Source organism: Mustela lutreola, chromosome 9 (genome assembly GCF_030435805.1).
Source record: "Mustela lutreola isolate mMusLut2 chromosome 9, mMusLut2.pri, whole genome shotgun sequence".
In the NCBI taxonomy this organism is placed as follows: domain Eukaryota; kingdom Metazoa; phylum Chordata; class Mammalia; order Carnivora; family Mustelidae; genus Mustela; species Mustela lutreola.
The window spans coordinates 71,858,156-71,883,672 of NC_081298.1; the positions used below are offsets into that span (position 1 = coordinate 71,858,156).

The following is a 25,517-nucleotide window of genomic DNA, read 5'->3' on the forward strand; positions in this document are numbered from 1 at the left end:
ATGCTGATCCCATTTTCCATGAAGAACTGCTTCCAGTTACTTTGTAACTACAAGGTCCCAGCAGCTGGGTTTAAAAACAAAGTAAAAAGTGGGCTCATTTTCCAATCAGTTTCCAGTGATATTTATCAAAATCTGGCTGTAGAAGACTGGATCCATGACCATGTGAATCTAGAAGGCAAGCCGGTTCTTTTCTTATGGAGAAATTCTCCTTCTGTTGTAATAGGCAGGCATCAGAATCCTTGGCAGGAGTGCAACCTGAATCTGATGAGAGAAGAAGGTGTGAAACTGGCTCGGAGAAGAAGTGGAGGAGGAACAGTCTACCATGATATGGGTAATATCAATTTGACTTTCTTTACAACCAAAAAAAAGTACGACAGAATGCAGAATCTAAAATTAGTTGTGAGGGCTCTGAATGCTGTCCAACCCCAGCTGGATATACAGGCCACCAAAAGATGTGACCTTTTGCTAGATGGGCAGTTTAAAATCTCAGGAACAGCTTCTAAAATTGGCCGGACTACTGCGTATCACCATTGCACTTTATTATGTAGTACCGATAGGACCTCATTGTCATCTTTGCTGAAGAGCCCTTACCAAGGGATCAGGAGCAATGCCACTGCAAGCATACCTTCCATAGTAAAAAATCTTTTGGAAAAAGATCCCACTCTGACCTGCGAAGTACTCATGAATGCTATTGCAGCAGAGTATGCTGCTTATCATCAAATTGATAACCATATCAATCTAATAAATCCAACAGATGAGACCCTGTTTCCTGGAATAAATAACAAAGCCAGAGAACTACAGACCTGGGAGTGGATATATGGCAAAACTCCGAAGTTTAGTATAAATACTTCCTTTAATGTATTATATGAACAGTCACACTTGGAAATTAAAATATTTATAGACATAAAGGATGGAAGGATTGAAATCTGTAATATTGAAGCACCTGATCATTGGTTGCCACTGGAAATATGTGACAAATTAAATTCAAGTTTTATTGGCAGTAAGTTCTGCCCAAATGAAATTACTATGCTAACAAATATTTTACATAGAACATGTCCAGAAGATGATGAACTACACAATAGATGGAATATTCTCTGTGAAAAAATTAAGGGAATAATGTGATTCCAAATAAATTTCTTAATATTAACAATTTTATGAGAAAATAAAATGTTTAAGGTACCTTGTATATCTTTTTTTTAAAGTAATCTCTACACTCAATATGGGGCTTGAACTCACAACCCTGAGATCAAGAGATCAAGAGTCATATGCTCTACCAACTGAGCCAGCCAGGAACCCTCATCATAAGTCTCTTAAAAAAGACCTAGTCTCTTTCAGTGACTATTCACTGTTAGGAATTGTCACCTAGTCTGTGTTTTCTTAAGTCCCCTTTTTTCAATGATTTTTTTTTTCATCTAGCACACATATATCTGCTCCTTTTTGTTACCATCATGGGGGGGTGTATATGATACTCAACACTATGATCTCTGAGTTAGTTCTTTTTCTCACCCCTAAGGAATATAACCCAGGCTTCTTGTCACCTCTGATAATTTAAACTCTAAAATTCTTCCTTTTAATTATACGGTTGACCCTTGAATAGTGGGTTTGAACTGCATGGTTTCAATTACATGTAGATGTTTTACAGTGCTATAAATGTATTTTCTCTTACAATTTTTTTTAAAAGATTTTATTTATTTGAGAGAGAGAGAGAGATCACAAGTAGGCAGAGAGAGGCGAGGAAATCAAGGCTCCGCAGGGAGCCTAACACGGGGCTCAGTCCCAGGACCCGAGATCATGACCCAAGCTGAAGGCAGAGGCTCAACCCACTGAGCCACCCAGGTGTCCCCACTTATGATTTTTTAAAAAAATATTTTATTTATCTGAGAGAGAAAGAGAGAGCGAGCACATAAGCAGGGGGAGAGGCAGAGTGAGAGGGAGAAGCAGGGCAGGGAGCCCAATGTGGGACTCAATCCCAGGACCCTGAGATCATGACCTGAGCAAAAGGCAGACGCCCAACCAACTGAGCTATCCAGGGGCCCCTCTCTTATGATTTTTAAGTAACATTTTTTCTAGCTTCATTGTAAGAATACAGTATATAATACATTCAAAATATGTCTTGATGGTTACTAGTAAGGCTGCTGTTCAGTAGGCTACTAGTTACATTTTTGGAGGAGACAAAGTTTTATGAGGATTTTCAACTGCCATGGTCAGCACCTCTAATCCCCACATTATTCAAGTATCAGCTGTACTTTCTCATCCACTGTCCTCTCCTGTTAAATTAAACCCACTGCACTTTTCTAAGCTCTTAACCCTCAAAATCTCTTGCTTCATCTCCCTTCCTACCCAACCCTGAATTCTTTCAAGTATATTGTCTTATCTTACCAGCATTCTCATTTGCTTTTCTCTCTTGACCTACAATGGCCTTTGTTATATTATTATCCCATCAGCTGAATTTTTACTCCTGTCATAGGAGTAATGACAGGCAATGGTGGAAGAAAATTCACATAATCATGCAAATTAAACCAATTTCATATTTATATTTATCCTTTATTGGTGTCAGATTCAGTTCCTCTCCATTGACTCCCTCATGCTTCAGAAGCCTTATTCATAAGTGTTTCCACTTTTCTTTCACTCGGAACTCTACTCCTCTTGTCACAAATCTTGACTCATAATTTGACAGTGGAAGCCTTCATAAATGAGCTCCTTCTGCACCTCACTTCCTCTCAACATTTCTCATTCGTTCTCAAATAACACCTTTCCCTTAAGGCTAGTTGTACCTGGATCTTTGTCCTTTCCAACCTTTTTGGGCCTTCTACTATTAAATGTTTATATTTTTTATCTTACGTTTTCTGTCTCCACTTACTGGATCCTCAGACATAGTGAATAAACATGCTCATGTCTCTTCTCTCCCCAGAATCCCTGCTTAAGGTTTTGTTGTATCTCTACATCTTGTTGCCAAATTTCTTCAAGGAGTAACATCGCCGACAACCACTTTGTGTTTTTATAGTTCGCTCACATACTCCTCTGATTTCTACAGTACTTTGGGTGTGTTTTCTGAATGCTTACTATGTGCCAGGTACTTTGTAGTTGTTGGATGTTCATGGTGAGTGAAAGAGACACTGAGCTCAGGAATTGACAATTTATATATCAAACTCCTTAAAGACTAGAGTAAAAAAATATGTTTTATATAATGTACTAGCACAGATACTATCTATACCTAACCAGTTTTACAATGCAATGTTTATCCTATACCAGTTACTTACTTGACATTTTATATTTGGTTTTATTTCATCTTTTAAAAATGATTTTATCACCACTATTAGGTCAAGACTGGAATTTAAAAAACATGAGCCTAACACAAACAAATCAGCATATAATTTATAAGGCAAGAAAAGCCCTGGTAGTTAAAACGGACAATAATAGGGGCTACCTAGCTAGAGCTATCAGGGTGAGAACATTGAAATGGAGACCTGAAGAATGAGAAGCAGCCAAGCCAAGTGGCATGGGGAAGAGAGCATTCCCAGTTTTGTCAGTTATTTATTGCCTCTTAACAAACCACTCCAAAACTTAGTGGCTTAAAACAACATTTATTTTATTCATAAATCTACAATTTGAGCTTTCATGGGGATAATGCGTATGATCCAGTGGCATAGGCTAGGACAGCCTAAAGAGCTGGAAATACCTGTTTCAAGATGGCTCACATGGCTGGCAAGTTGGTGCTGGCAATTGCCTGGGAGCTCAGCTGGACCTATGGGTTGAAGGCTTCAAGTCCTTTCCACTTGGGCCTAATCAAGGCTGCCTGAACTTCCTCACAGCATGGTAGCTGGATTCCCAGAACAAGTGACTCAAGAAAGCCTAACAGAAATGATTTCCTTTTATATCTTATCCTGGAAGCAACCTGTATAGTCTCACATGCACCCAAATCCAAGAGGAGAGAACACCGATAACCACCTCTTCATGGGAGGAATGTTAAAGTCATTATAAAAATTACTACTGGGTCTGAGAGATCTTATTGCAAACATTTTTCTAAAGTATACTCTACCACACAACAGCACTCAGAGAGCCCTAAAGCAGGTAAAAGGTTATTGCAAAGGAAGTATAAGCAAACTGAAGTGTGAGAACAAGGGGGAGAATGGAGCAAGATGGGGATGGAGAGAAAAGAGACCGGATCATGTAGGGACAGACAGCCCAAGGTAGACATAGATCTTATTTTAAGTGCAACGATACTGCAGTTGTTATAGACTCTTCCATCTGCTCTGTGGAGAATGGATTGGAGGAAGAGAAGACAGAAAGCAGAAAGTCTTTTAGGAGACCACTGCAGGAATCCCAGCAGAGGTAATGCTGGCAGTATCCGTGGAGAGATGCTGACATTGTGTTAAGCCTTGTCAAAAATTAAGGATGACTTCCATTTTCAGGACAAGGTTTCATTCTGGTTCCTTTTAAAGGGAAACAATAAAGCAGTGTATATTAGTTTGCTAGGGCTGCCATAACAAAATACTACAGATTATGTGGCTTATATAATAAAAATATATTTTCTCACAGTTCTGGAGGCCAGGAAGTCCAAGATCAAAGTGCTGAATGGGTTTGGTGTCTCCTGTGGCCTCTCTCCTTGGCCTGCAGATAGCTGCCTTCTTGCTGTATCCTCACATCATCTTTCTGTTATCAGAGAGGGGGCCATTTCCAAACTCACCACTCCAAAGGCAATACTCAAGAGGTAAGTCTTGGTGGAAAAGGAAAGGTTGCTTTATTGAAGAAGTTGGCAACGTGGAAAAAGGGGAGATTAACGTCTCAGAGACCTTCTTTCCTGTCTAGGGGAAATACCTTTTTAAAAGGGAAGGTGCAGGAAATGGTGAGGGGTGCTATGTGCAGAAGTTGGTGCTCAGCAGTTAATCATCGGTCTTCTAAAAATCTTAAAGAATCCTCTGCTCTACCAATAATCAAGGCTCCTAAGTGTCTCTCAGTAAAGGATGCCCCTGCAGCCCAATGAGCCATATCCTGCAAAGCAGTATGGACTCCTCCCCCTGTACCAGGAATCAAGGCTCCCATATGTCTCTTAATGAGGATGCCCCTGGTCAGTGGTGGCTATTTTTAAGTGTGGTCAAGCCTTATCTTCTGGAAAGTCTGGTTCTTTGTTCCTCAAGTTCCTCAGTGTGCAGGATCTTAAAGGAAGTAGGTTAGTACTGCTATAAACTTGGATTTAGGACAGCAAGCAAGAAGTGCATAAGTTTGAAGCACATTAACCTTTAACGCCAACTGGGGTGCTGTTAGGTTTCCTCTGAGTGTGCATATCCATGTCAAAATTTCCACTTCTTATAAGGACACCAATCTTACTGGATTAGGGTCCACTCTAAAGACATCATTTTAACTCTATAACTCTTTGAAGACCTTATCTCCAAATACAGTTACATTCTGAGGTACTGGGGGTTAGGATTTTAACACGTGAATTTAGCTCTTATGAGCTCTTGTAACTGAGTGGATCCACATTTCACCCCTTTTTTTATGATGAAGGGGAGGGATAGAGGAGTGGACACACAGGGTTTTGCCTGTAGCTAGTTCTCTCAGTGTGGGAGTGGAATAAGTGAAGAGGATTTTACTTTTCAAGGGGCTCCTGGGACAAACATAATTGGCAGTCTAACCATTCTTCATTTGAGTCAGGTTTCATAGGCAGGTCCTTCTGTTCTTCTCCAGCAATATTAAATAGCAAATAAACAATTTTGAAGAAATTTCTCATGGGCATATTTTTTATGCATCATATTTGCTGCAATGTGTTAAAATTGCTTTCCAAGAAAGGTGTAAAAACCTGGCATGATGTGCTTTGGGACAATAAAGAACTCATGCTTTTCTGATACCACTTGTTTCTTAAAAGCAAGGATATCATCAGTTGAAAGGTGATTAAAGACTTCAAGTTCCAAAAGGGAAATTTAACAAACATCACCTGGAATAGAAAAGGTATGTTTTGCAGTGAGAGTCCACAGAATTTTCTGATTGCTCCCATATGAGGATAAAGGAGATGAGGAATCAAGAACGATTCCTAGATTTCTTATTTGAGCAACTGGATGGATGCTCCCATCCCACTCCCAGTGGGGGAATGTGTTTCTGAAGTTCGGTTGCAGCATCCTGTATTTGAAATGACTGTGTGCTTCTGAAATGCCAGAAAAAATGCCAAATAGGCAGCTGAATTTATAGGATCACAGCTCCAAGGAAAGCTTTGGCTTAATTTATATATTTAGGAGGTGACAGCACATACATAGTATTTTAAGTCATGAAAATGGATACTTGTGAATCTTTATATTCATCTTAAAGCATAAGTGTTTAGCACCTGAGTCCCCTCACTCTTTGAGGATTTCTCCAACTTAAAAAACCTTGCTGCAAGGCAGAACCCACCTGTTGGAGACGTCAAAAGGATGTGACTGCAGTTGACCCCTGAACTGGATATGGGCAATCAGTGGCTCTTTACACCCTCCCATCCTTGGAATGTGTGTTCTGCCCAGTGCTCCCACACTAGAAGCCACTTCATGGACTCAGCTTTGAGAGAGTAATATGTTACTGAGACTATCCAGATTGTGTATGTGACTTGTATCCCATCAAGGCCTCCATGAATTCTTGACCACCTCTCCACGGCATGTGTGGAGATTACTTATCTTGTAGCCACCCAAGACAAGCCTCATTTGTAAGTTCCATTGCTTATTAAACCCCACCTACCAATCTGGAGTGGTCTGCCTCTTTCTTTAGTCTCTCCTTTCCCTGAGTGTATGGACACCAGTTTTGAATTTCACCTGGGGAACTCCAGAGGTTAAAAAACAACATCACTCCCCTCTGTGGACACTGAAATTTTCACTGTACTCTCTTCCTAAGCCTCTCTTGAATCTAGGGTGAGGGTACATGACTTAGACCAATCTGATGTGCTTGCTTCAGACTCTGAATGGAACATGATGAAGTGAACCTAGGGTGGGGAAAACCCTTCTCTGGCAGTAGTACCAGGGCCTGAATTTCTGGGGTGTAGGTGCTAAGCATGGCAGCATTTAAGTGCCCAATAATTTAAGTGACAGAAGTGGTAATAAGGCTACTTAAAGTTCAGGCTGCCTTAGGGTCAGCAGTAGTACCAACAATTAGTTCTGTGATGTGATTCTAGATATGGGTTTTTTTCACTGCAGCACTTCCAAGGCCCAGTCTGTAACTCTTGGGGTGATGGTCAGAACTACCCACTATCTTTATAATCTCTTTTTTGCTTACATCAAGTAAAAGCAGTTTCTGTGGCTTTTCAATAAGAAATTACTGGTATAATCATGTGAGGGAGAGTGTAGATTTTTTTTTAAAAAAAGTGGTTCTACTTAATATCTAATTTAGGAGAATATCAATATTTAAAAAACAGGATGGAGGAGAAGGAAAGTATGTTTCATGGAATTTAAGAATTTTAAGAAGGGAGTGGCCAATTGGGTCAAATACTCCTGAAAGTTCAAGTAATATGAAGGTTAGGAAGTACCCACCAGATATTGTAATAATGGAAGTCACTGGTGACCTTAGCAAGAGGAATTTCAGTGGAATGATTGGATAGCCTGGTTAAAGTGCACTGAAGTATTAATACGTGGTAAGGAAATGGGGAAAACTGTATAGAGAACTTTAGGGAGTTTGTTCACAAAGAACAAAGAAATAGGGTGGGTAGTATCTTGGCTGGGCAGGTCTGTACTGGCAGAAACAATGCAGCAGAGAGGAAAAGATCGCCCCAAGTCCTTAGTAAGGCTAAGGGAGGCAAGGTTGAACTCACTTCTGGAAAATCTGGCTATCTTCCTTATGTATTAGTACTATTAACCCTTTATATGCTATAAATTTGATGTCAACATAACTTTTTATGGTTCTCTCAAGTTTTCAATATTTACATGATCAAATCTTTTGCCTTTTCCTTTCCTTGATAATTCCTGGGTTTTGTGTTATCCTAGTATATTTAGTTGAGCGTTAACTTTTCAGGGCACCTGGATGGCTCAGTCAATTAAGCATCTGCCTTAGAGAGGGGTACCCTCCTACACTGTTGGTGGGAATACAAGCTGGTGCAACCACTCTGGAAAACCATGTGGAGGTTCCTCAAAAAACTGAAAATAGAGCTACCCTATGACCCAGCGATTGCACCACTGGGTATATATCCTAAAGATACAAACGTGGTGCTCCAAAGGGGCACGTGCACCCGAATGTTTATAGCAGCAATGTCCACAATAGCCAAACTATGGAAAGAACCTAGATGTCCATCAACAGATGAATGGATAAAGAAGATGTGGTATATATACACAATGGAATACTATGCAGCCATCAAAAGAAATGAAATCTTGCCATTTGCGACGAAGTGGATAGAATTAGAGGGTATCATGCTTAGCGAAATAAGTCAATCAGAGAAAGACAACTATCATATGATCTCCCTGATATGAAGAAGTGGAGATGTAATGTGGGGGGTTGGGGGGTAGGAAAAGAAAAAATGAAAGAAGGTGGGATTGGGAGGGAGACAAACCATAAAAGACTCAATCTCAAAAAACAGACTGAGGGTTGCTGGGGGGAGGGAGGACGGGAGAGGGTGGAGGGGATATGGACATTGGGGAGGGTATGTGCTATGATGAGTGCTGTGAAATGTGTAAACCTGGCAATTCATAGACCTGTACCCCTGGGGATAAAAATACATTATATGTTTATTTAAAAAAATAAATAAATTTAATTAAAAAAAAAAAAGCATCTGCCTTGGGTCAGGTCATGATCCCAGAGTCTTGGGATGGAGTCCCACATCAGGCTCCCTGCTCTATATATCTGCCCTTGCTCTCTGTCTCTCTCTCATGTTCTCTTTCTCCCAAATGGATAAAATCTTAGGGGAAAAAAAAATTTTCTTTTTTCATTTAATTAGCTCTTTAACAGAATAACCTCTATGTGAGGTAGAGATCTAATGTTTTTTTCCAAACATTTATTGTATAGTCTACTCTTTCCCCACTAATATGAATCATACCTTTGTTGTGCATTAAGGACCCATATACACATTTACTTTCTCTCTCCGGTGTTTCCAGACTCTTTACCCCACTGATTTGTCCATTCTTATGCTCATACTTTAAAAATATATATATTATAACTTTTTGTCTCTAAACTTATCAAGCAAGTCTCCTAGTGTTAGTCTCTTTGTCATTTAATTTACAAATTAGGGAGAAATAACATCTTATTAAGCCTTCCCATTCAAGAATATAATTGTCTTTCCTAGTTTTCTTTTACATTCTTCCATAAAGTTTACAGTTTTATCACACAGTTCTTGCACATTTCTTGATGTATTTAATAAGTAACTTGCATATGGTAGTCTTCTAATGTTTTAATTGAATCTGGGGATAGATTTCAAATATCTAGAATAATGGATGCATTACTGTTTTATCCATTACTATAAATAATGGATAGGTGCTCTTCCTTAAATATCAGTACCTCTTAGGCAGTATCCCTATGTAGGTTGGTTAACCCAAAGTTAATTTCATAGGGTTGTGACTGCTGAATCTCTATAGTGATAGATTCACATGCTCTAGAAGAAATCAGAGTGGTTATTTTAACATAAAAAGGAGGAGGTCTAATACATGTTCTCACCTGAATGAAAAGCCCTTCTACTTCCACATCCTGATAGGCACCTGGCAAAATAAGCTACAATACTTTGTAGAAAGTAACTTCTGATTAAGTCCAACACTTGCTCTCCTGAGACCCTGAATTTCCATATGAAAAAGCTTGACAAACTGGCTTGAGACTTTTCAGATTCAGCATTACCAGCACCTGAACCTGAAAATATTAAACAAAAACATTAGGAACTTTTTTGGAATCCCTTGTTGGTCTTTTATGTCAACTAAGTCAGGTGACTGCTGGCTCCCAGAGGTAAAACATAAACCTGGTGTCCAAGTCACCCAGGACCACTCTGCCTGACCTTGTTCCCATGGCTTCTACCTGGCTTTGGTCTTACACACTATTTAATCTTGAAGGTAATCTTCAGTCTTCTCCAGATATGATATTTATATGCATGTATTCCCCAACACGAGTACTTCTATTTCCCTCCACAGACTGGCTTACCTTATTCTTTAAGCTTCTGGACTGCCCATTACTTCTACCTTTATTCCCAATCCCAGCCTATCTCCATGGAACCTAGTCTTCATCCCCAACCAGTCAACTGGCATCTGGATGGATAAGCTTACCCGAACAATTGATTATAAGCTGCAAAGCTTTACAAATGTGCCAACCAAGGTTGAATAAGATGCAAAATGTATCTGCATAACTAAGCAGGTTGATTTGCCTTTACAGAGTAAAGTGATACTGGATAAATGAATGTTGGTGAATTTCTAACAGGGACACGTAATTGTAATAAAATTAACATTTTTTTCCTGGTTATTAGACCCACAAGCCCATCTGCCTCTTAAAAGAATACTCTAATCCATGATTTTTCCTCCCAGATGCTAAATTCCCAGGGCAAGATTAATATCCAATTCATTTTCATAATTGGTGCTCATTATTTATTGATTCATTCTCCAACAGTCAAATAAGAGAAAAGCTAGTAAAATGTTCAAATTAATCTTGTGACTGGAAATGCTGTAAATCTACTGAATAATGTATTTATAAAAACATTTAGGATTGGTTACATAACTGAAAAATGGATCCATAAATTAGTAGAAATGTAAAAATTTATTGTTAAATTCATAATTATAGGAATGATCTGTCCAAAGTAACAAAATCAATATTCACTTAAAATAGAAATATATAATGCAAATTAAGCTGCTACCCATCATATTTTTTTTGTGTGCTTATTATGAAAAATGTCCACTGTTGTTTCATGACATGGTCTTAAATCAAAATCACAATATCCAAGGGAAAAACGACTCTAAGAAGAGAAGAAAAGAGGTTTTTTTTAATTAAAAATACCCACAGCCATGTTGTTAAAATGATACAAAAAGAGTATAACATACTCATAAGACTATATCCTACCTGTGGTTTCTTAAAATAGTCAAGTCCCCTTCCAATCTTAATCATCCATCCATTATTAAACCTATTGAATACAGTATTATATTCCAGAAATTTAGGTCAGACAGTTATCAAAGGTGTAGTATAGCAAGCATCAGCAACATTTCCTCCTAACAAAGAAAATCACTTTCTGCAGTGCCATGAGTTGAACAAAATCAGGGGTTACTCATGGGCTATGTCTACAATGAAATAAAAATATCCAAAGAAACCATGAATTGATTTGATTAGCCAGTAATAAGTGTGACAATTCAATTAAATCTTACTCTTGAATTTCAGATTTCTGACAAAACCTTCCTGTTTTGCTACATGTATTCAGGCAGACTATAGTGTGTTACAGGGGTTACCTAGAGATGGAGGACATAAGCAAGAAGAGCTCTGGATGCTGACCTCTGCTTCAACCACAGCATTGCATTTTCACCTGCTCTGCATTTAGGTTGTGCTTAAGTTTTCATTAAAACTAAGGGTGCAGTTACTATAAATGTATGAAAGCCACTGTGCTAAATAGAGGAACACACTACTAACATACCTGCATATACTGTTTCCTTCTGACACTGTCGCATACTATCACACCTATGAGATTATTTAATAAACTGTAAGAATACTAAAATCATCAGAATATTAAATATTATCACCAGAAAATTATTCCAATACCATAACACTACCTACTTGAATAGAAAAGTATTTCCTCTTCTAACATGAAATAGAACACGTAAACTTTATTCCATTATGAATTCCATTATGAACTCAGACATAAGCCAGATTTTTTCCTCAAAAGTGAAAAGATACTAAAATTGAGCTTTACTTAAAATTTTAATAATATTTATATACAATTATATAAATGTATTAAAAGAAATAAAAATAAGTATTTTCAACAGCATAAAAATTAAAATATTGGTATACACTAACCTAATTTCTCGGTCATGAACTGAAGAAGAATATTCTATTTCCAACAGCACCCCATGATTCTGGAGTGACTCTTTTATTTCTTGCAGACCACTACTTTGCTGCTGTTTCCCACTACCCTGTTAATAGGAAAAATACAATTTTCTGTTCAGTTACTAGTATTTCAAATCATTATTAAGCTGTGCAATGTGTATCATGGGTGAATTAAAATGGGAAAGATTCCATATTAGTTTCAAAGTCTATTAACCAGAGTATGAAGCAGTTTAATAGCACTTGTTTTTGTGAAAATGTCTTTTTCTAATGTGTACATAACACCATTCTGTCCCTTCTCCTAAAATGTGTTTTAGTAATGCTGTTTAGTTATTCAGATGGGGCTGCTTTCTTTTCAAATTAATCCTAGGAATCTGGTTTATTTTTTTTTTTTTTTAAAGATTTTATTTATTTATTTGACAGAGAGAGATCACAAGTAGGCAGAGAGGCAGACAGAGAGAGGAGGAAGCAGGCTCCCCACTGAGCAGAGAGCCCGATGCGGGACTCGATCCCAGGACCCTGAGATCATGACCTGAGCCGAAGGCAGCGGCTTAACCCACTGAGCCACCCAGGCGCCCCAGGAATCTGGTTTATTTAGAAGCATTCCTATTTAAGTCAAAATCAAGATGGAAATGCTCACTATCATGCTATGATCCACCCAAAGGCCAATACAATAAATCAAGAAAAAGAGATATAATCACTGGTAAAGAAGAGACAAAACTACCAATAGTGCAGGCATGTGATCATCTCCTGGAACATATAAGAGACTAAACTGATGAGCTACTTGAATCTGAGAGTTTAGCAAAGTGGCCAAACCAAGGTAAAACAAAATCAGAAAAAAATCAACAATATTTCTTGGCAGGTATTTTAGGCCTATTGTTAGATAATTCCCAAAGAAATAGTTCTAGCTGAAATGTGTCCACATTTTCCTTACTCAAACTACATCTCGTAACTGAATAAAGTTAACGAAGAAAGAGTAAATGCTTCCAGATACCTACTTCATCCAGAGAGGTGAGAAGATGAATAGTTTTTACTTTACATGGTTTCTTAATAAGCATCTCACAAAATCGAAGAAAGTTATATAGCTGAAAGATATTGGGATAGGTTATTATTAACTCATACATTTTAAATAACATTTCATCATACTTTTGTACACTTCACTTACCTGATGAATCTGTCTAATATAAGGATCTTGTATCCAAACTTCTGTAACTGTTTCATTAAGGTATTTTTGAAAAAGCGACTCATAACTGAAACCTGTTGCATTCTCTTCTATTTTAATCTGCTCGTGATATTTTCCATCTACAAAACAATAATCGTTTCAATAATAATTTCAATAATAAAATAATAATAAAGATCGATAATAAAATAATAATAAAATCAGCGAGCATTTATTTTCTTTTTACACATATTTACATACAGTGATTAATCAGGATCAGGTACAAGTTCATTTTCTTAACTTCTCCCTCAGCAGACATATCTAAATACCTACTACAGATATACGAGAGATAATAGAAGATGCTATACGCAGAGATAAATAAGGCAAACAATTCCGTAAGTGACTTCTATCTTCATGGAGGCCAAGTAGGAAAGTTACAGAGATTTCCTGGAACATGTTCTTGAGTCGAATCCTATAAACCAGGCAGTTGATTCAAGAGAAGCCTAGATGTATGATAGCTGACATTCTGTCACCGTGAGTAGAACCGTAAGCTAGAACTCAGGGGCTACCTTATCCTCTTCAGATTTAAGTATTTTATATCCTCAATTTAATAGCTAAAGTATGAAACATGTAAATGCAGTATTATATGGAATTTAGAAGTCTTTCTTAGAACTTACAGAGAATATTTTACGCAGAAATTTATAGCACTTCTTAACAACCCAAGCCAATGACTAGGATGCCACAGGATCAGTAAAATAGTTCCATTGTTTTTGTTTCTTCCAAATGAGTAATTATTAATTCATTATCACAGACCCTTAAGATTTTTTAACAATATGATCCCTAATGGCAGTTCCTAATTTATATTATGGTTGCATATTTAAAGTTTATTTAAAAACCAGAAGTTTGGATTCTGTTCCTAATGTTTCCACAAATATAATATTAGCAACTATGCATCAGTTTTCAAGCCAATGTATTCAAAACACAATGCTGATGGTACTATATTTCACCCATGTTCTAAAAGAAAATTTCATTGTACATTTCAATTTAGGGTGAAGAAAACACCATTTTGTTCCAACCCAACAGAAGAGCTCGGGGAGGGAGACACCCATGGTATGGGCTCATACAGAATACTAGGAAGGTGGGGGCGGGGGGTTGCTGTATAAACAGTAAGAAGAGCAGCTGAGGGCTGGAGCCACTGATGTGGGTTGGTTTTTTTTTTTTTTTTTAATGGATCTTTTGAAGATTTTACTTATTTATTTATTTAGAGCAGGGTGTGGGGAGGGGCAGAGGGAGAGAGAATCTTAAGCAGCCTCTATGCTGCCTGCACACAGAGCCCAACACAGAGCTCAATCTCACAACCCTGAGGTCAAGACCTGAGCGGAAACCAAAAATAAGACTACTAAGTAGAGATGGACACCTACGGCATCTCTAGTCATTAGGAATACTTAACTCCTGAAATGTTTTGATTCAAAGCAAAATCCTAAAGAAGTTCCAGGAGTTTCTTTAGCTACTTCAACATTTTGGTCCTTTTCTAACGGGAAACACAAATAAAATACATGATTTACATTCCCTATTTCTGTGCAGTATTCTTTCAAGTGCAGTTCACACTAAGCTTCATGGGGGATCTGTGAATTCCTTAAAACAGCATGCAGAGTTTGCAGTATGTATAGCTCTCATCAGATTCTCAACAGGGTATGTGAAAACCACCTCCCCCCTGGATCCCACAAAAAAGGTTAAGAATAGATTATGTATAGGGAAGTGGAAGTGCAGAGTAAATCTCTAGGTTTAAACGGTCCAGACCACAAAGAGTTCCAAAAGGCAGAGCCAGAAACAAGGCACAAAATGGGCTTTGTTGCAACAGTTTATAGACACATTCTGTAAATCAGCCTTTACCTTCTTTTTCTTGATCCAAGTATTTCTTCACTATTTCTGCTCTATCCATGTAGCCAGTAATTTGCTTTCTGAGATTAGATTTCTTTGTGTCATCTTTGGTACCTACAAATTTAAAAATACATTCTCAAATTTCCAAAAAAGTTTTTCTAATTAGTACAGGAATTATTTCCAGTTTCTCAAGTCTTCTACAAATTTCCTATCCTTAGACATGGTTTGCCTCAGTCCTAAAATGCACAAATGGGCTCAAATTTGCCCTGATCACAAAAGACCTTCATTTTTTACACTAAGCCTCTGAAACAGCTTTATATAGGAGTTGAGATTCTGAAATTGTGACTCACTGGCAGGGACCCCAAATTTGGAGAAGTGACAAAGGGGGCTTATTACACGTCAAAGCTGAGTATGAGAACTATTTTGTCTAATCAACCACAAGCCTGAAATCTTAGCATAATCAAAACACACCAAACAATATCTATCTTTCTTCCACAAAACCAGCTTCTCTTTCAGACTTCCCCATTATAATTCATGTTCAATCATTTTCCCAGCCACCCCAAAAATGTAAGGTATTTTTAAAATATACATTATCAATAAAATCTTACCCCAAGCCCCACCCCCCAAAACTTAGTCATCAACTCACTTCTAGTTTCTTCATTCCATCCTTTTGATATTGCTTATATTTTCCATAATAATTTCATTTTTAAACTCCCATCAGTTTATTCTCTATAGTTATGAGTCTGTTTCTTGGTTTGCCTCCCTCTTTTTTTTTTTTGTTTGTTTGTTTCTTAAATTCCACACAGAATCAGCAGAGCACACTGGAGCAAAACTGTGATTCTCCTGATTCAGATTCCCAGAGTGCCAGAACTTGAGCAGTGTTCCAACAAACAAATCCTAAAACACCAGAACTTTAGCAGAGCAACACCTGACCAACAGGGTACACTGTCTTTTGGGCAGTCAGTATACCTGAGTCTTTAAAACTCTGGGCTCCAATTGTGACCCAACTAATTGTGGTAGAACTGAAAAGCTTAATGTTATGCTGCAAATGAGGATGATCTCACCTCCTATTTTATAGGGCAATTGTAGGGATGAAACAAGATCATGATTTTGATGTGCTCCGCACAGTGCCACCACTCAGCACTTATAAATGATAATTACTTTTATCATCACCATCACTATCATCATCAAATGGGCTTTCCCAAAGCAGCTTTTAAATTTTTATTTTAAGATTTTATTTATTTATTTGACAGAGATTACAAGTAGGCAGAGAGGCAGGCAGAGAGAGAGGAGGAAGCAGGCTCCCTGCTGAGCAGAGAGCCCGATGGATGTGGGGCTCCATCCCAGGACTCTGAGATCATGACCTGAGCAGAAGGCAGAGGCTTTAACCCACTGAGCCACCCAGGCGCCCCCCAAAGCAGATAGTTCTTTTTTTTGGTTGGATTTTGAGAGAGTATGGGCACTCAGGAGTGGGGGGGAGGGGCAAAAGGAGAAGCAGAGTCTCAGCTAGCTGAGTGTGGAACCCAGTGGGCTGCTCTATCTCAGAACTCCAGTATCATGACCAGCTGAAGTCAGAGGCTTAACCATCTGAGTCATCCAGATGCTCCTGTAGTTTCACAGATCTGACCAAAGCACCCCACTCTCTGCTGTCTTTTCAAAGCTTCTTTAACACTTACGCTAAAAGGCACAATGGGGAGATCTTAGGCCAGACTGGGAGCCCCAGAGGGTGTGGAGCAGGGACCAGTCTAAAATCAGTTTAATACCTAATTACTGGTGTCTACTACAGGCCAGGGATTGTACTAGCTGTTAATGGTTGTTTGGGTACTTCTCAAAATTGAATAACTACGGGACAGATAAATTCTCACTGCCCCACCCACAATTATGCATTTCTCCCACTGAAATTCAGTATACATGTTTCTTACAAATGTTTTTTCTTTTACCGCTACATGATTTTATTTTTGTTTACTTCTAACCAAAATGTCTAAACAGAAAAGTAATCATAGTGTAATGAACACCCTTATTACCTACATCATGTAGATCTACATCATGTAGATCTGCCACATTTGCTCCACCTGTTTTTTTGTTTGTTTGTTTTTTCTTAAAATTAAATTCAGCCATCATGACAAATTCTTCCCAGGACACTTCAGTCTACATCTCTAAAAACCAAAGACAGTTTTCAAAAATACCATACTGCTTAACGAAGTCAGTAATTTGAGTGTTACCCAATCCATACTCAAACTTTCCAAAACTGCTCCAAAAGTCTTTTACATTTTGCTCAAAACTAGTCCTATGAAAGTTTATATATTACATTTTATTCTGTCTCTTAAAAGTCTAGAGTACTGTCCCTCTTTTTTGATGACATCTATTAAAGATATAAAAGAAACCAGTCCACTTGTTCTGTAGAATATCCACCTTCTGTATTTGCTTCCTTTCACAGAAAGGATCTTTAACTTTCACTCCGCCCCCAGATAAAGGGATCCAGTTCCTTTCTTCTCCTCCTCTCTCCACGGCTCCCTGCTCACCTCTCAGAACCTGCATGAGCAGGTCTATCCCCTCTTGGTAACAAACCAGAGCCTGCTGGTACCGGGACTCCGAGTCTAGCTCCACCGCCCGCTTTAACACGGTGAACGCAGCCACGCTCTGGGAATCCACCTCCCTCCCGGACTTCGCCATAGCTCGGAAACTCTCCTTCGCTCCCAAGCCCAACCAGAGCCGAGCCAGTCGGTCGCGCTTCCGGGGGCGAGCACGTGATACCAGTGCGCTTGCGCTCTTTTTTATGGCCCGTAAGTGGGCGGGACAAAGCCGGAACGAAAAGTGCGTGTTTTCGCCGTCGGTGCGCGCTGTGTCGGCTGGGGTTGAGTGTGGCGCTTCCTCTTCTTAACTGTTCACTTTTCACTCGGTGAGTAGGTTCGATTTGAACCAGATTGAGCGGTGGCTGGTGAGAGGGGAATGAGTGGCGGAAAGTTTTGCCTTTTTTCTTGGAGTTCGTACGTGGGAACGCTAGGGAGATGCCGGTTGGTTTTCCTGTTGGATTCTGAGTTTGCGGGTCGCAGGAGCCTAACTGGCCCTGGGCCCATGTACTGTCCCACGGCCTCGCGAAAAGCCAGCGGTCGACCGGATGCTGTTTCCCAGTTCGCGAGCCCCTCGGTTTGTGGAGCCCGAGGGCCGGGCCGCCTAGGCGCGGGAGCTAGTGAGGAGGGGGGTTCAGGTTGGTTTGAGCAGTTTCTTTGCTTCTGTTTTACTATTTCGGTTTCCCACTGGGGGTCAGCGTAACTTGATTTTTGTTAATAAAGATAAAATCTTACCCAATTGCATTTTAGAAGGCAAAACTTCCAGGGTTGGCAGTTAAAAAATCTGCCGTTTTACCCAAAGCTGTCATTTTGCAACCCTGTTTTGATCACCACCTCGCCATAGCGGCCTGTTCTGTGTCCTTTTGCCAGGAGGCGCGGATGAGGAGGAGGACTGCCCATTACTTGATAGGCATGAGGAATTACAAGAAGAGACATTTATTGCCTTCAGAGATCTCGGTTTATTGAAAGGGATATTCTGTGTTGTGCATTTTCAGTTGTGTTTCCCCTCCATTTGTTGTTAAATAGATGTTTTTTTTAATTAAAAAGCTATTCAGACATTAACTGGGAGCGGAAAATCGCCTTGATAGCCTTCCCCGCAAGGGTATGTTAACATTTGCTTACTGATAGCCTTCCAGAGATTTTCTCTATATACACACATTCTTTTTTTTTTTTCCTTTTTTTAATGGAAAAGGGATCATATTCCTCATGACGTATGTATTCTTTTGCATCGGTGCAACAGAAGTTATTGTACAGTAGAAGATGGTATAGTTACTTCAAGGTCCAAGAGTTGTGTGCCTTATTATTAGCAATAATCTTTACTTTTTATTAGAACTTATAACTTTTGACTGTTACTCCTTCTGAAGTCGGTGAATTAAACTTAGTTCAACAAAAACCGATTGTGTGCCTAGTCCATGACATGTGCTGTTTTAGGTATATACTTGGGATACCTCTGTGAAGAGACAGGGCAGACCAAAAACAAAATAAAATATAAAAATTATTGTCCTTGTGGAATTAACATGTTTCTGGGTGGAGACAGACGGTAAACAACAAACCTAATAAACTGTGTTAGAAGAAAAGTGCTATGGAAAGAAAATCAAGGGAAGTAAAAAGTCTGACAATTTGGGGGTCCATCAGAATATTGAATAATGGAATAAGGGTAGGCCCCACTGAAAAAAGATTTGAGCCAAGAATTGAAGGAACTAAGAGAATTAAGTATGAATATCAGGAGCATTCCAGGAGAAAGAACAGCCTGTCCAAAGGAGCATGGCTGCCTGGCAACTTGGAGGACCTGTAAGGAGGCCAGTGTGTGTATTAACTAAGAGTGATTGGAGATGAAGTCCTAGAGGTGGGGGTTAAGGACTGGCTGTCACTCTCATGCATTAAAGCTTTTGGGTATTTAATAAATTAACTTTTTTATTTTAGAATAATTTTGGGTTTATGGGAAAGTTGTGAAGATAGTACAGAGTTCCTATATACCCCACACCTGATTTCCCCTTTTATTAGTATCTTACATTAGTATGGTACATATGTTATAATTGATGAATCACTACTGATGCATCATTAACCAAAGTTCATACTTCGTTCAGATTTCTTAGTGTTTACTAGATGTCCTTTAACTGTTCCAGAATCCCATTTAGTTGTCATGGCTCCTTAGGCTCCTCTTGACTATGGTAGTATCTCACTTTCCTTGTTTTTGGTGACCTTGACAGTTTTAAGGCACTCAGGTATTTGACGAGGTACTGGTCAAGTATTTTTCACAATGTCCTTCAAATGGAATTTGATGTTTTTCTCTCAGCCTGGTGTTAGGGGTTTTGGGGAAGAAAACCACAGACAAGAAGTGCCATTCTCATTCCATCGTATCAAGTGTGCATGCTATCAACTTGACTTTTATAACAGTTGATATTAACCGTGATCACCTGGCAGACATAGTGTTTGTGAGGTTCCTCTAGTACAATGTTATTTTCCCCCTTTCTATACTGTACTTGGGGAGCAAGTTATTAAGCATAGCTTATACTTAAGAGATGAGTGGTTTTTCTCCACCTGTTTGAGAGGGAAGTATCTGCATAAGTTATTTGAAATTCTCTAAGGGAGATTTGTTCTCTCCCATTAATTTACTTCTTCATTTATATGAGTATGGAAATGGTTATTTTATAGTTTGGATTATAAGCCAATACTTTGTTACTTACTTTGTTGCTCATATTGGTCCAGCTTTAGCCACTGGAAGCTCTTTTCCTATGTCCCTTTGACATGGTCCAATCATTTTGATTTTCTGATTGGTTCCTTTCTAGTGCTACAAGATGCCCTTGTTTGTATATTTCCTGCTGTAGCCCTCCAATCAGCCATTTTATCTTTTATTAGAGAATGCCAAGATCAGGGTGCTGGGTATGCTCATTGCTACTGGGATGCCATTGCTTTTTGGTCATTTTAGCTAACAGCTAACCCACATGTACATACGTGCCTGTGATTATTTCTTTATCCATCACTATATTTAGCTAAACATGAGCTCAAACTCTAATCTGTGTCATTGGATCACATGTATTTATTCTGGCTTTTTCCTCTTGTTTATATGTTACTTCTTAATCCAATGGTGAGAAAGGCTGGCTCACTGGAAGGTTTTGAGAAAAGGAGTTGACATGATCTGATTTAGGATTTTATTTTATTTATTTATTTATTTATTTTTAAAGACTTTATTTATTTATTTGACAGACAGAGATCACAAGTAGGCAGAGAGGCAGGCAGAGAAAGAGGAAGGGAAGCGGGCTCCCTCCCGAGCAGGGAGAGAGCCTGATGCGGGGCTCGATTCCAGGACCCTGGGATCATGACCTGAGCTGAAGGCAGAGGCTTCACCACTTAGCCACCCAGGTGCCCCTCTGATTTAGGATTTTAATTAGATGAGTGCTGCCATGGAGAAGAGATCTTAGGGAAGTTGGAATGGAAGCCAGAAGGCCATTGAGGAGGCTTTTGTTGACATTTAAGTGATAAGAAAAAAAGTAACAAAGTGTGAAGCCCGATGAGTTGGATTAGTATATTGTTTAACTTGGGAGGAAGTATGGTAAAGTAAATACTTTTTCATAACCCATTTGATTGAATGGTGGGAGGATTAAATAAGCATCGCTTCTAAGGAAAATTAAGCATCTCTTCTAAGAGCCTTGATACAAAATCTATATATAAACAACCAGCCAAGCAGTGGCTGATGATTTGAACTAGATGCTGATTTGAACTAGAAATTGATATTCTGTGTGATAGTGTTTAAGGTCTGAAGTAGGAATGACAGTCAAGGTATTTCGATGTACTTCTGAATTCTGAGTTGAGCAGATCATAGCTCTAACCCATTATTTGATTCAGACATTCAGAAACAAACACTGGATGCTTACTGTTCATCAGATACTGTGCTAGATACTGAGAGTAGAAAGTGAACAAGACAAAATTCTGCTTTTATGGTTCTAAGGATTTGGTAGTTAACTCTTCTAAAACTGAATACGTAATTAATTTTGAGAGACTGGTTCAGTAGCTAAAAATTTTTCTGAAGTCTGGCTCTTTTAATGGGACACCTTGCATTGATTCCCACAACTTCATTGCTTTGTCCACATCACAGGAAAGACTTGCAGAGCTTGAATGAGTCAGAATCTGGTGGATTCACTGAAATACAGCATTATATCCTATTTTGGTGTGTTAGAGTATTCTTATTACGGTTTTGTAATAAGAATGAGAAAAGGAGTTGACATGATAATGTCAACTAATAATTTAATGTTTTTGTTTTAGTAAAAGCTACCATTTATTGAGGGCTTCTTATGTGCTACATACTGTTTTAGGAGTTTTAGAATAACTCATTTGCAAGTTAGGTATTATATTCTTTCTTTTGGGAAAAAATTGAAGCACACAAATTAAATAACCTATCCAAAATATACATGTACTTCATAAACCTAATCTTCTCTGTTTTCAGTATATATCAGTATAGTAGTTGTAACTATTTGTGTCTAAATTAACATAACTTCACATCATAGAAATTTAAGAATAGTTTAAAAATACAAATAAGCAAAAAAGGAAGTTATGGTTTGCTTTTTATCAGAAAGGGGTTATGATTTAGTGAAAATGCACTGGACTAGGAACTAGAATTGGGCTCCAGACCATATACTCCTTGGATTGCTGGATGCCCTTGGGTAAATGATTGATATTTCATTTTCCACACAAGAAGATTGTTCATTCTAGTTGTAGGAGTCAGGATTTCTTCAGTCCCTTCTAGCCCTTCCATTTTCTGATTCTATAACAAAGCATTCTTTGTGCTCATTGTTGAAGAATATTTTTAAATAATAATAACCTCCTTTACCCATTTTTGTTGAGTCAGCTTAGGTTCTAACTCATCTGGCAAAAATGGGATGTGGTTAATGTATAGTTATTACCTATGGTTTTGCTGAACTCCAAGTAACATATTTGTTATAACTTAATTCTTACCTTTATTTTATTAAAATAATAAGATTTCACTGTGAAACTTAAATCAAGTTTATAATTAACTTGATTTCCAAGTTAATTAACTGTCAATTTCCAAGACACATTTGACCCATGGATCTATTTCTGCTTGTCGTAGCCTCAGAAGAAAACCGTCACCACACTCATGGCGGGGATTTTGTGCTCAATAGTTCAGAGGCCCCCAGGCAGACTCCAAGTAAGTGTTCAAGTTCTCTCTTTCTCTCTCTCTTTTTTTTTAATTCCTTAATAACTGTTTCTTTCTCTTCTGTAATTAACAAAACAGGCAAGTTAAACTGCACAAGTTCCTATATATATATATATATATATATATTAATTTTGAGGGTCAGTTTTATTTATGATTTATCTGCTTTTTTATCACTAAGGAATTGACATCACAAAAGGTCTTTTCCTAGAGAACATGCTGGTAAAAAATGTCCAATGTTGATTTCCCCTTAATCTTTTTAAAAGTTTAAGGGTTTATTGTCTTCAGTTATGAAAACATTGTGTTTTCAATCATAGAAAAATAAAAAACTATGGGAGCAGAAAGAAGAAATGTACTCTCCAGAAACCATTTATGCGTATATTTTCATGTATTTCCTTCTAGTCTTTCTTACAGAAATTAAGCAGCTCAGCCTAATCTGTTCATGAGGGCCAGAGTCTAGATACAGGTGTGCTGCTGGCTATAGATAATAATGTTAGGTGCTTTACATACATTACCTTAACCTTAGGTTAGTGTAAGGACCTATTTAGAAACTGTCCCTGTTCCCCTTCCCCAAAGGGATTTACTTGGAGACAAGTCCCGGAAACCAGCTTCAGGTAACAAAGCCCAGATACAAAGGGGGGTCAGGCCAGGTGGAGACATCCCATCAGTGGGGGTTGCATACTGTCTCCCTGGTTACCAAGGAGTATGGGCCGCGCCCTTTGGGCGCCAATCCCAGTCAAGGTGTAATAGGCTGGTTCAAATGTCTACTAGGGTAAATTGTAATTCAGTTGGTCCCCTGGCATCACTGTGGAGTTTCCTATGTGTGTTACAATCTCATCGGCCACCTGTGCGTGGCCAGGCCCGACCGCATGGCCTTTGTCCTTAAAAGCTAGTCTGAAACAGAAGGGTCGCCCTCTCTTGTAAGAGGTGCAGCCCCGAACGTTTGGTTAGATTCTTGATGCTTGGCTCGAAATAAAGCTTTGCTTGACCTTCGCTTTGTATCAGTCTCGCTCCTTTAATCATGGACCCATTATTGGGGCATAACAAGTAGTCCTGTGGTATTAGTATTATTTCCTTTTGAAATAGCTGAGGCAGTTGATTCTCTGAGAGGATAAGTGTCTCATTTCTTACAGATGATAAGCGCAGAATCAGAATTAGAAGCCCATATTTTTCCTTTCCATCTCTCATTCACTTCTACTTACTCTTTAATTATGTATGGGTCTCTGCAGGACAGAGAAGGCATGAAGAGAGTGAATATTGCCCATCCAGAGAGGAGTTTCCAGATATGAAGCATTGGCAGTGAATCCTTTCACTTGAGCCAATTGAAAGCAACAGGACTGAAGATTGCTGAAGGGGAAAAAGAGATAGGAACTAGGACTGATGACATTATAGGGATTAGAAAGAAAACGATAAACTCATTTCTTTTTACAGAGTATTGTTGAAGATTATTATTCCACATTGTATAGAGCAGGAGTTGGAAACCACCGTCTGCAGATTGAATTCAGTCCACCACCTACTTCTATAAATCAGGCTTTATTGGAAGTAGCCACGCCCACTTATTTACATACTGTTCTGGGTTGCTTTTGTCCCCCATTAGCAGAGTTGAGACTTGGCAGTGGAAACCATGCAGCCCCAAAGCTGGAAATAACTTCCTGTTTGATCCTTTACAGAAAAATATTGCACCCCTGGTCAGGAAGTCTCTATTTCACTCATATGTGGAATTTAAGTTACAGAACAGAAGAACATAGGGGAAATGAGAAAAGAGGGGCAAACCAGAAAACAGACACTTAACTCTAGAGAACAAACTGAGGGTTACTGGAGGGGAGGGGTTGGGCTAAATGGGTGATGGGAATTAAGGAGGACACTTGCAGTGTGTACCAGCTGTTGTAAGTAAGTGAGGAATCACTAAATTCTATACCTGAAACTAAGAGTACACTATGTTAACAAACTGGAATTTAAATAAAATCTTGGAAAAAAAACAGAAAATCTGTATGTGCTTTTTGCTTTCTAATGTTAGTGGTAAGATGAATATATTCTTTCAGCTAAGGGGCTGAGATAAATGTTTGATAATTATAGGTTAGGTAAAAACAGACTTGTCACCTAAAAATTGGTAGGTATGGATTTCTGCCCTAGACAGAGTTCTTTAAAGAAATGTTTTATATCATGTTTTAGATGATGACAAAAGGTATGGAGTCTCTTATTTACATGGATTGGATTCGTCACAAATTTACCAAGTCAAGAATTCCAGATAAAGTAAGAATAAGGGTTGGGAGAAGGGGGTGAACGTTACTATTTTTTTAGCAGGTGATGTTTTAAAAGGTACCTGCTTTTGTAATATTGAAAACTTTTATGTTAAGTAATTTGTGGAGGTTGGTGGTAGGGTAGAGTTTAAACAAAACATGGTAGAATTTATCTAAATAATGATTTTTTTTTTTATCTTTTTAAATGTACTACTGGCCTTTGTAGTAGTAGGTTTTTATCATTCTGGAATCTCTTTATTCCTGCTTATGGTTTTTTGCCTTAATATTTTGTGTTTTCGTATTACCATTGTCCTCAGAAAACAGTGAGTCTTCTTCCTGCTCAGACATATGGCTCTGTGTTCACTTCTATATCGAATATTGCAACTTGGGATCTTTGAGTTTTCTCTGCTAGATTTATCTGTACATACCATTCTTTCGGAAAATACAAGCTACATTGCTTTTCGTGGTTTTTTTTCCTACATTAGCCATATTTTCCCAAGTATTCCATGCTCTTTATACTGTTTCTTTCTTTCTTCTCTCCTTCTCTTTGGGATGCCTGC

General features: G+C 38.5%; 3 protein-coding genes across 12 annotated transcripts in view; 2 read left to right on the forward strand and 1 right to left on the reverse strand.

The window, feature by feature from the left end:
- LIPT1 (lipoyltransferase 1) lies at nucleotides 1–1,179 on the forward strand. The gene has a single exon (XM_059134718.1). The coding sequence runs from the start codon at nucleotides 1–3 to the stop codon at nucleotides 1,120–1,122; it is 1,122 nt and encodes a 373-aa protein (XP_058990701.1). The 3' UTR covers nucleotides 1,123–1,179.
- MITD1 (microtubule interacting and trafficking domain containing 1) lies at nucleotides 126–17,733 on the reverse strand. 6 transcript variants are annotated; one of them, XM_059134719.1, is made up of 8 exons: nucleotides 17,500–17,733; nucleotides 14,990–15,091; nucleotides 13,103–13,239; nucleotides 12,936–13,022; nucleotides 11,911–12,026; nucleotides 10,969–11,029; nucleotides 9,592–9,777; nucleotides 126–261 (listed from the first exon to the last, which is right to left on the reverse strand). In XM_059134719.1, the coding sequence occupies exons 1-7, from the start codon at nucleotides 17,648–17,650 to the stop codon at nucleotides 9,676–9,678; spliced, it is 756 nt and encodes a 251-aa protein (XP_058990702.1). In that variant the 5' UTR covers nucleotides 17,651–17,733; the 3' UTR covers nucleotides 126–261; nucleotides 9,592–9,675. The 6 variants fall into 6 exon arrangements, with proteins under 6 accessions (XP_058990702.1, XP_058990703.1, XP_058990706.1 ...); XM_059134720.1 differs by lacking the exon at nucleotides 126–261 and adding an exon at nucleotides 4,581–4,717; XM_059134721.1 differs by lacking the exons at nucleotides 126–261; nucleotides 9,592–9,777 and adding an exon at nucleotides 10,650–10,864 and having other exon boundaries at nucleotides 17,500–17,731.
- Nucleotides 4,587–25,517, forward strand: part of MRPL30 (mitochondrial ribosomal protein L30) — a 27,673-nt gene continuing 6,742 nt past the window's right edge. The window contains exons 1-3 of one of the 5 annotated variants that reach the window (XM_059134727.1): nucleotides 4,587–4,711; nucleotides 22,634–22,711; nucleotides 24,890–24,970. In XM_059134727.1, the coding sequence (XP_058990710.1) occupies nucleotides 22,661–22,711; nucleotides 24,890–24,970 (132 nt within the window). In that variant the 5' untranslated portion in view covers nucleotides 4,587–4,711; nucleotides 22,634–22,660. The other 4 variants (XM_059134725.1, XM_059134726.1, XM_059134729.1 and 1 more) reach the window with 4 other exon arrangements.

What these genes read in the sequence shown, in the direction of transcription:
- LIPT1 (XM_059134718.1), top strand. Translation starts at nt 1, where the DNA reads ATGCTGATCCCATTTTCCATGAAGAACTGCTTCCAGTTACTTTGTAAC.
- MITD1 (XM_059134719.1), bottom strand. Translation starts at nt 17,650, where the DNA reads ATGGCGAAGTCCGGGAGGGAGGTGGATTCCCAGAGCGTGGCTGCGTTC. An exon ending in ATATTAGACAGATTCATCAG is followed by an intron (nt 13,023 to 13,102) that starts GTAAGTGAAGTG and finishes AATATCTTTCAG; the next exon opens with CTATATAACTTTCTTCGATT. An exon ending in ACTATTTTAAGAAACCACAG is followed by an intron (nt 9,778 to 10,968) that starts GTAGGATATAGT and finishes TAATATTTTCAG; the next exon opens with GTTCAGGTGCTGGTAATGCT.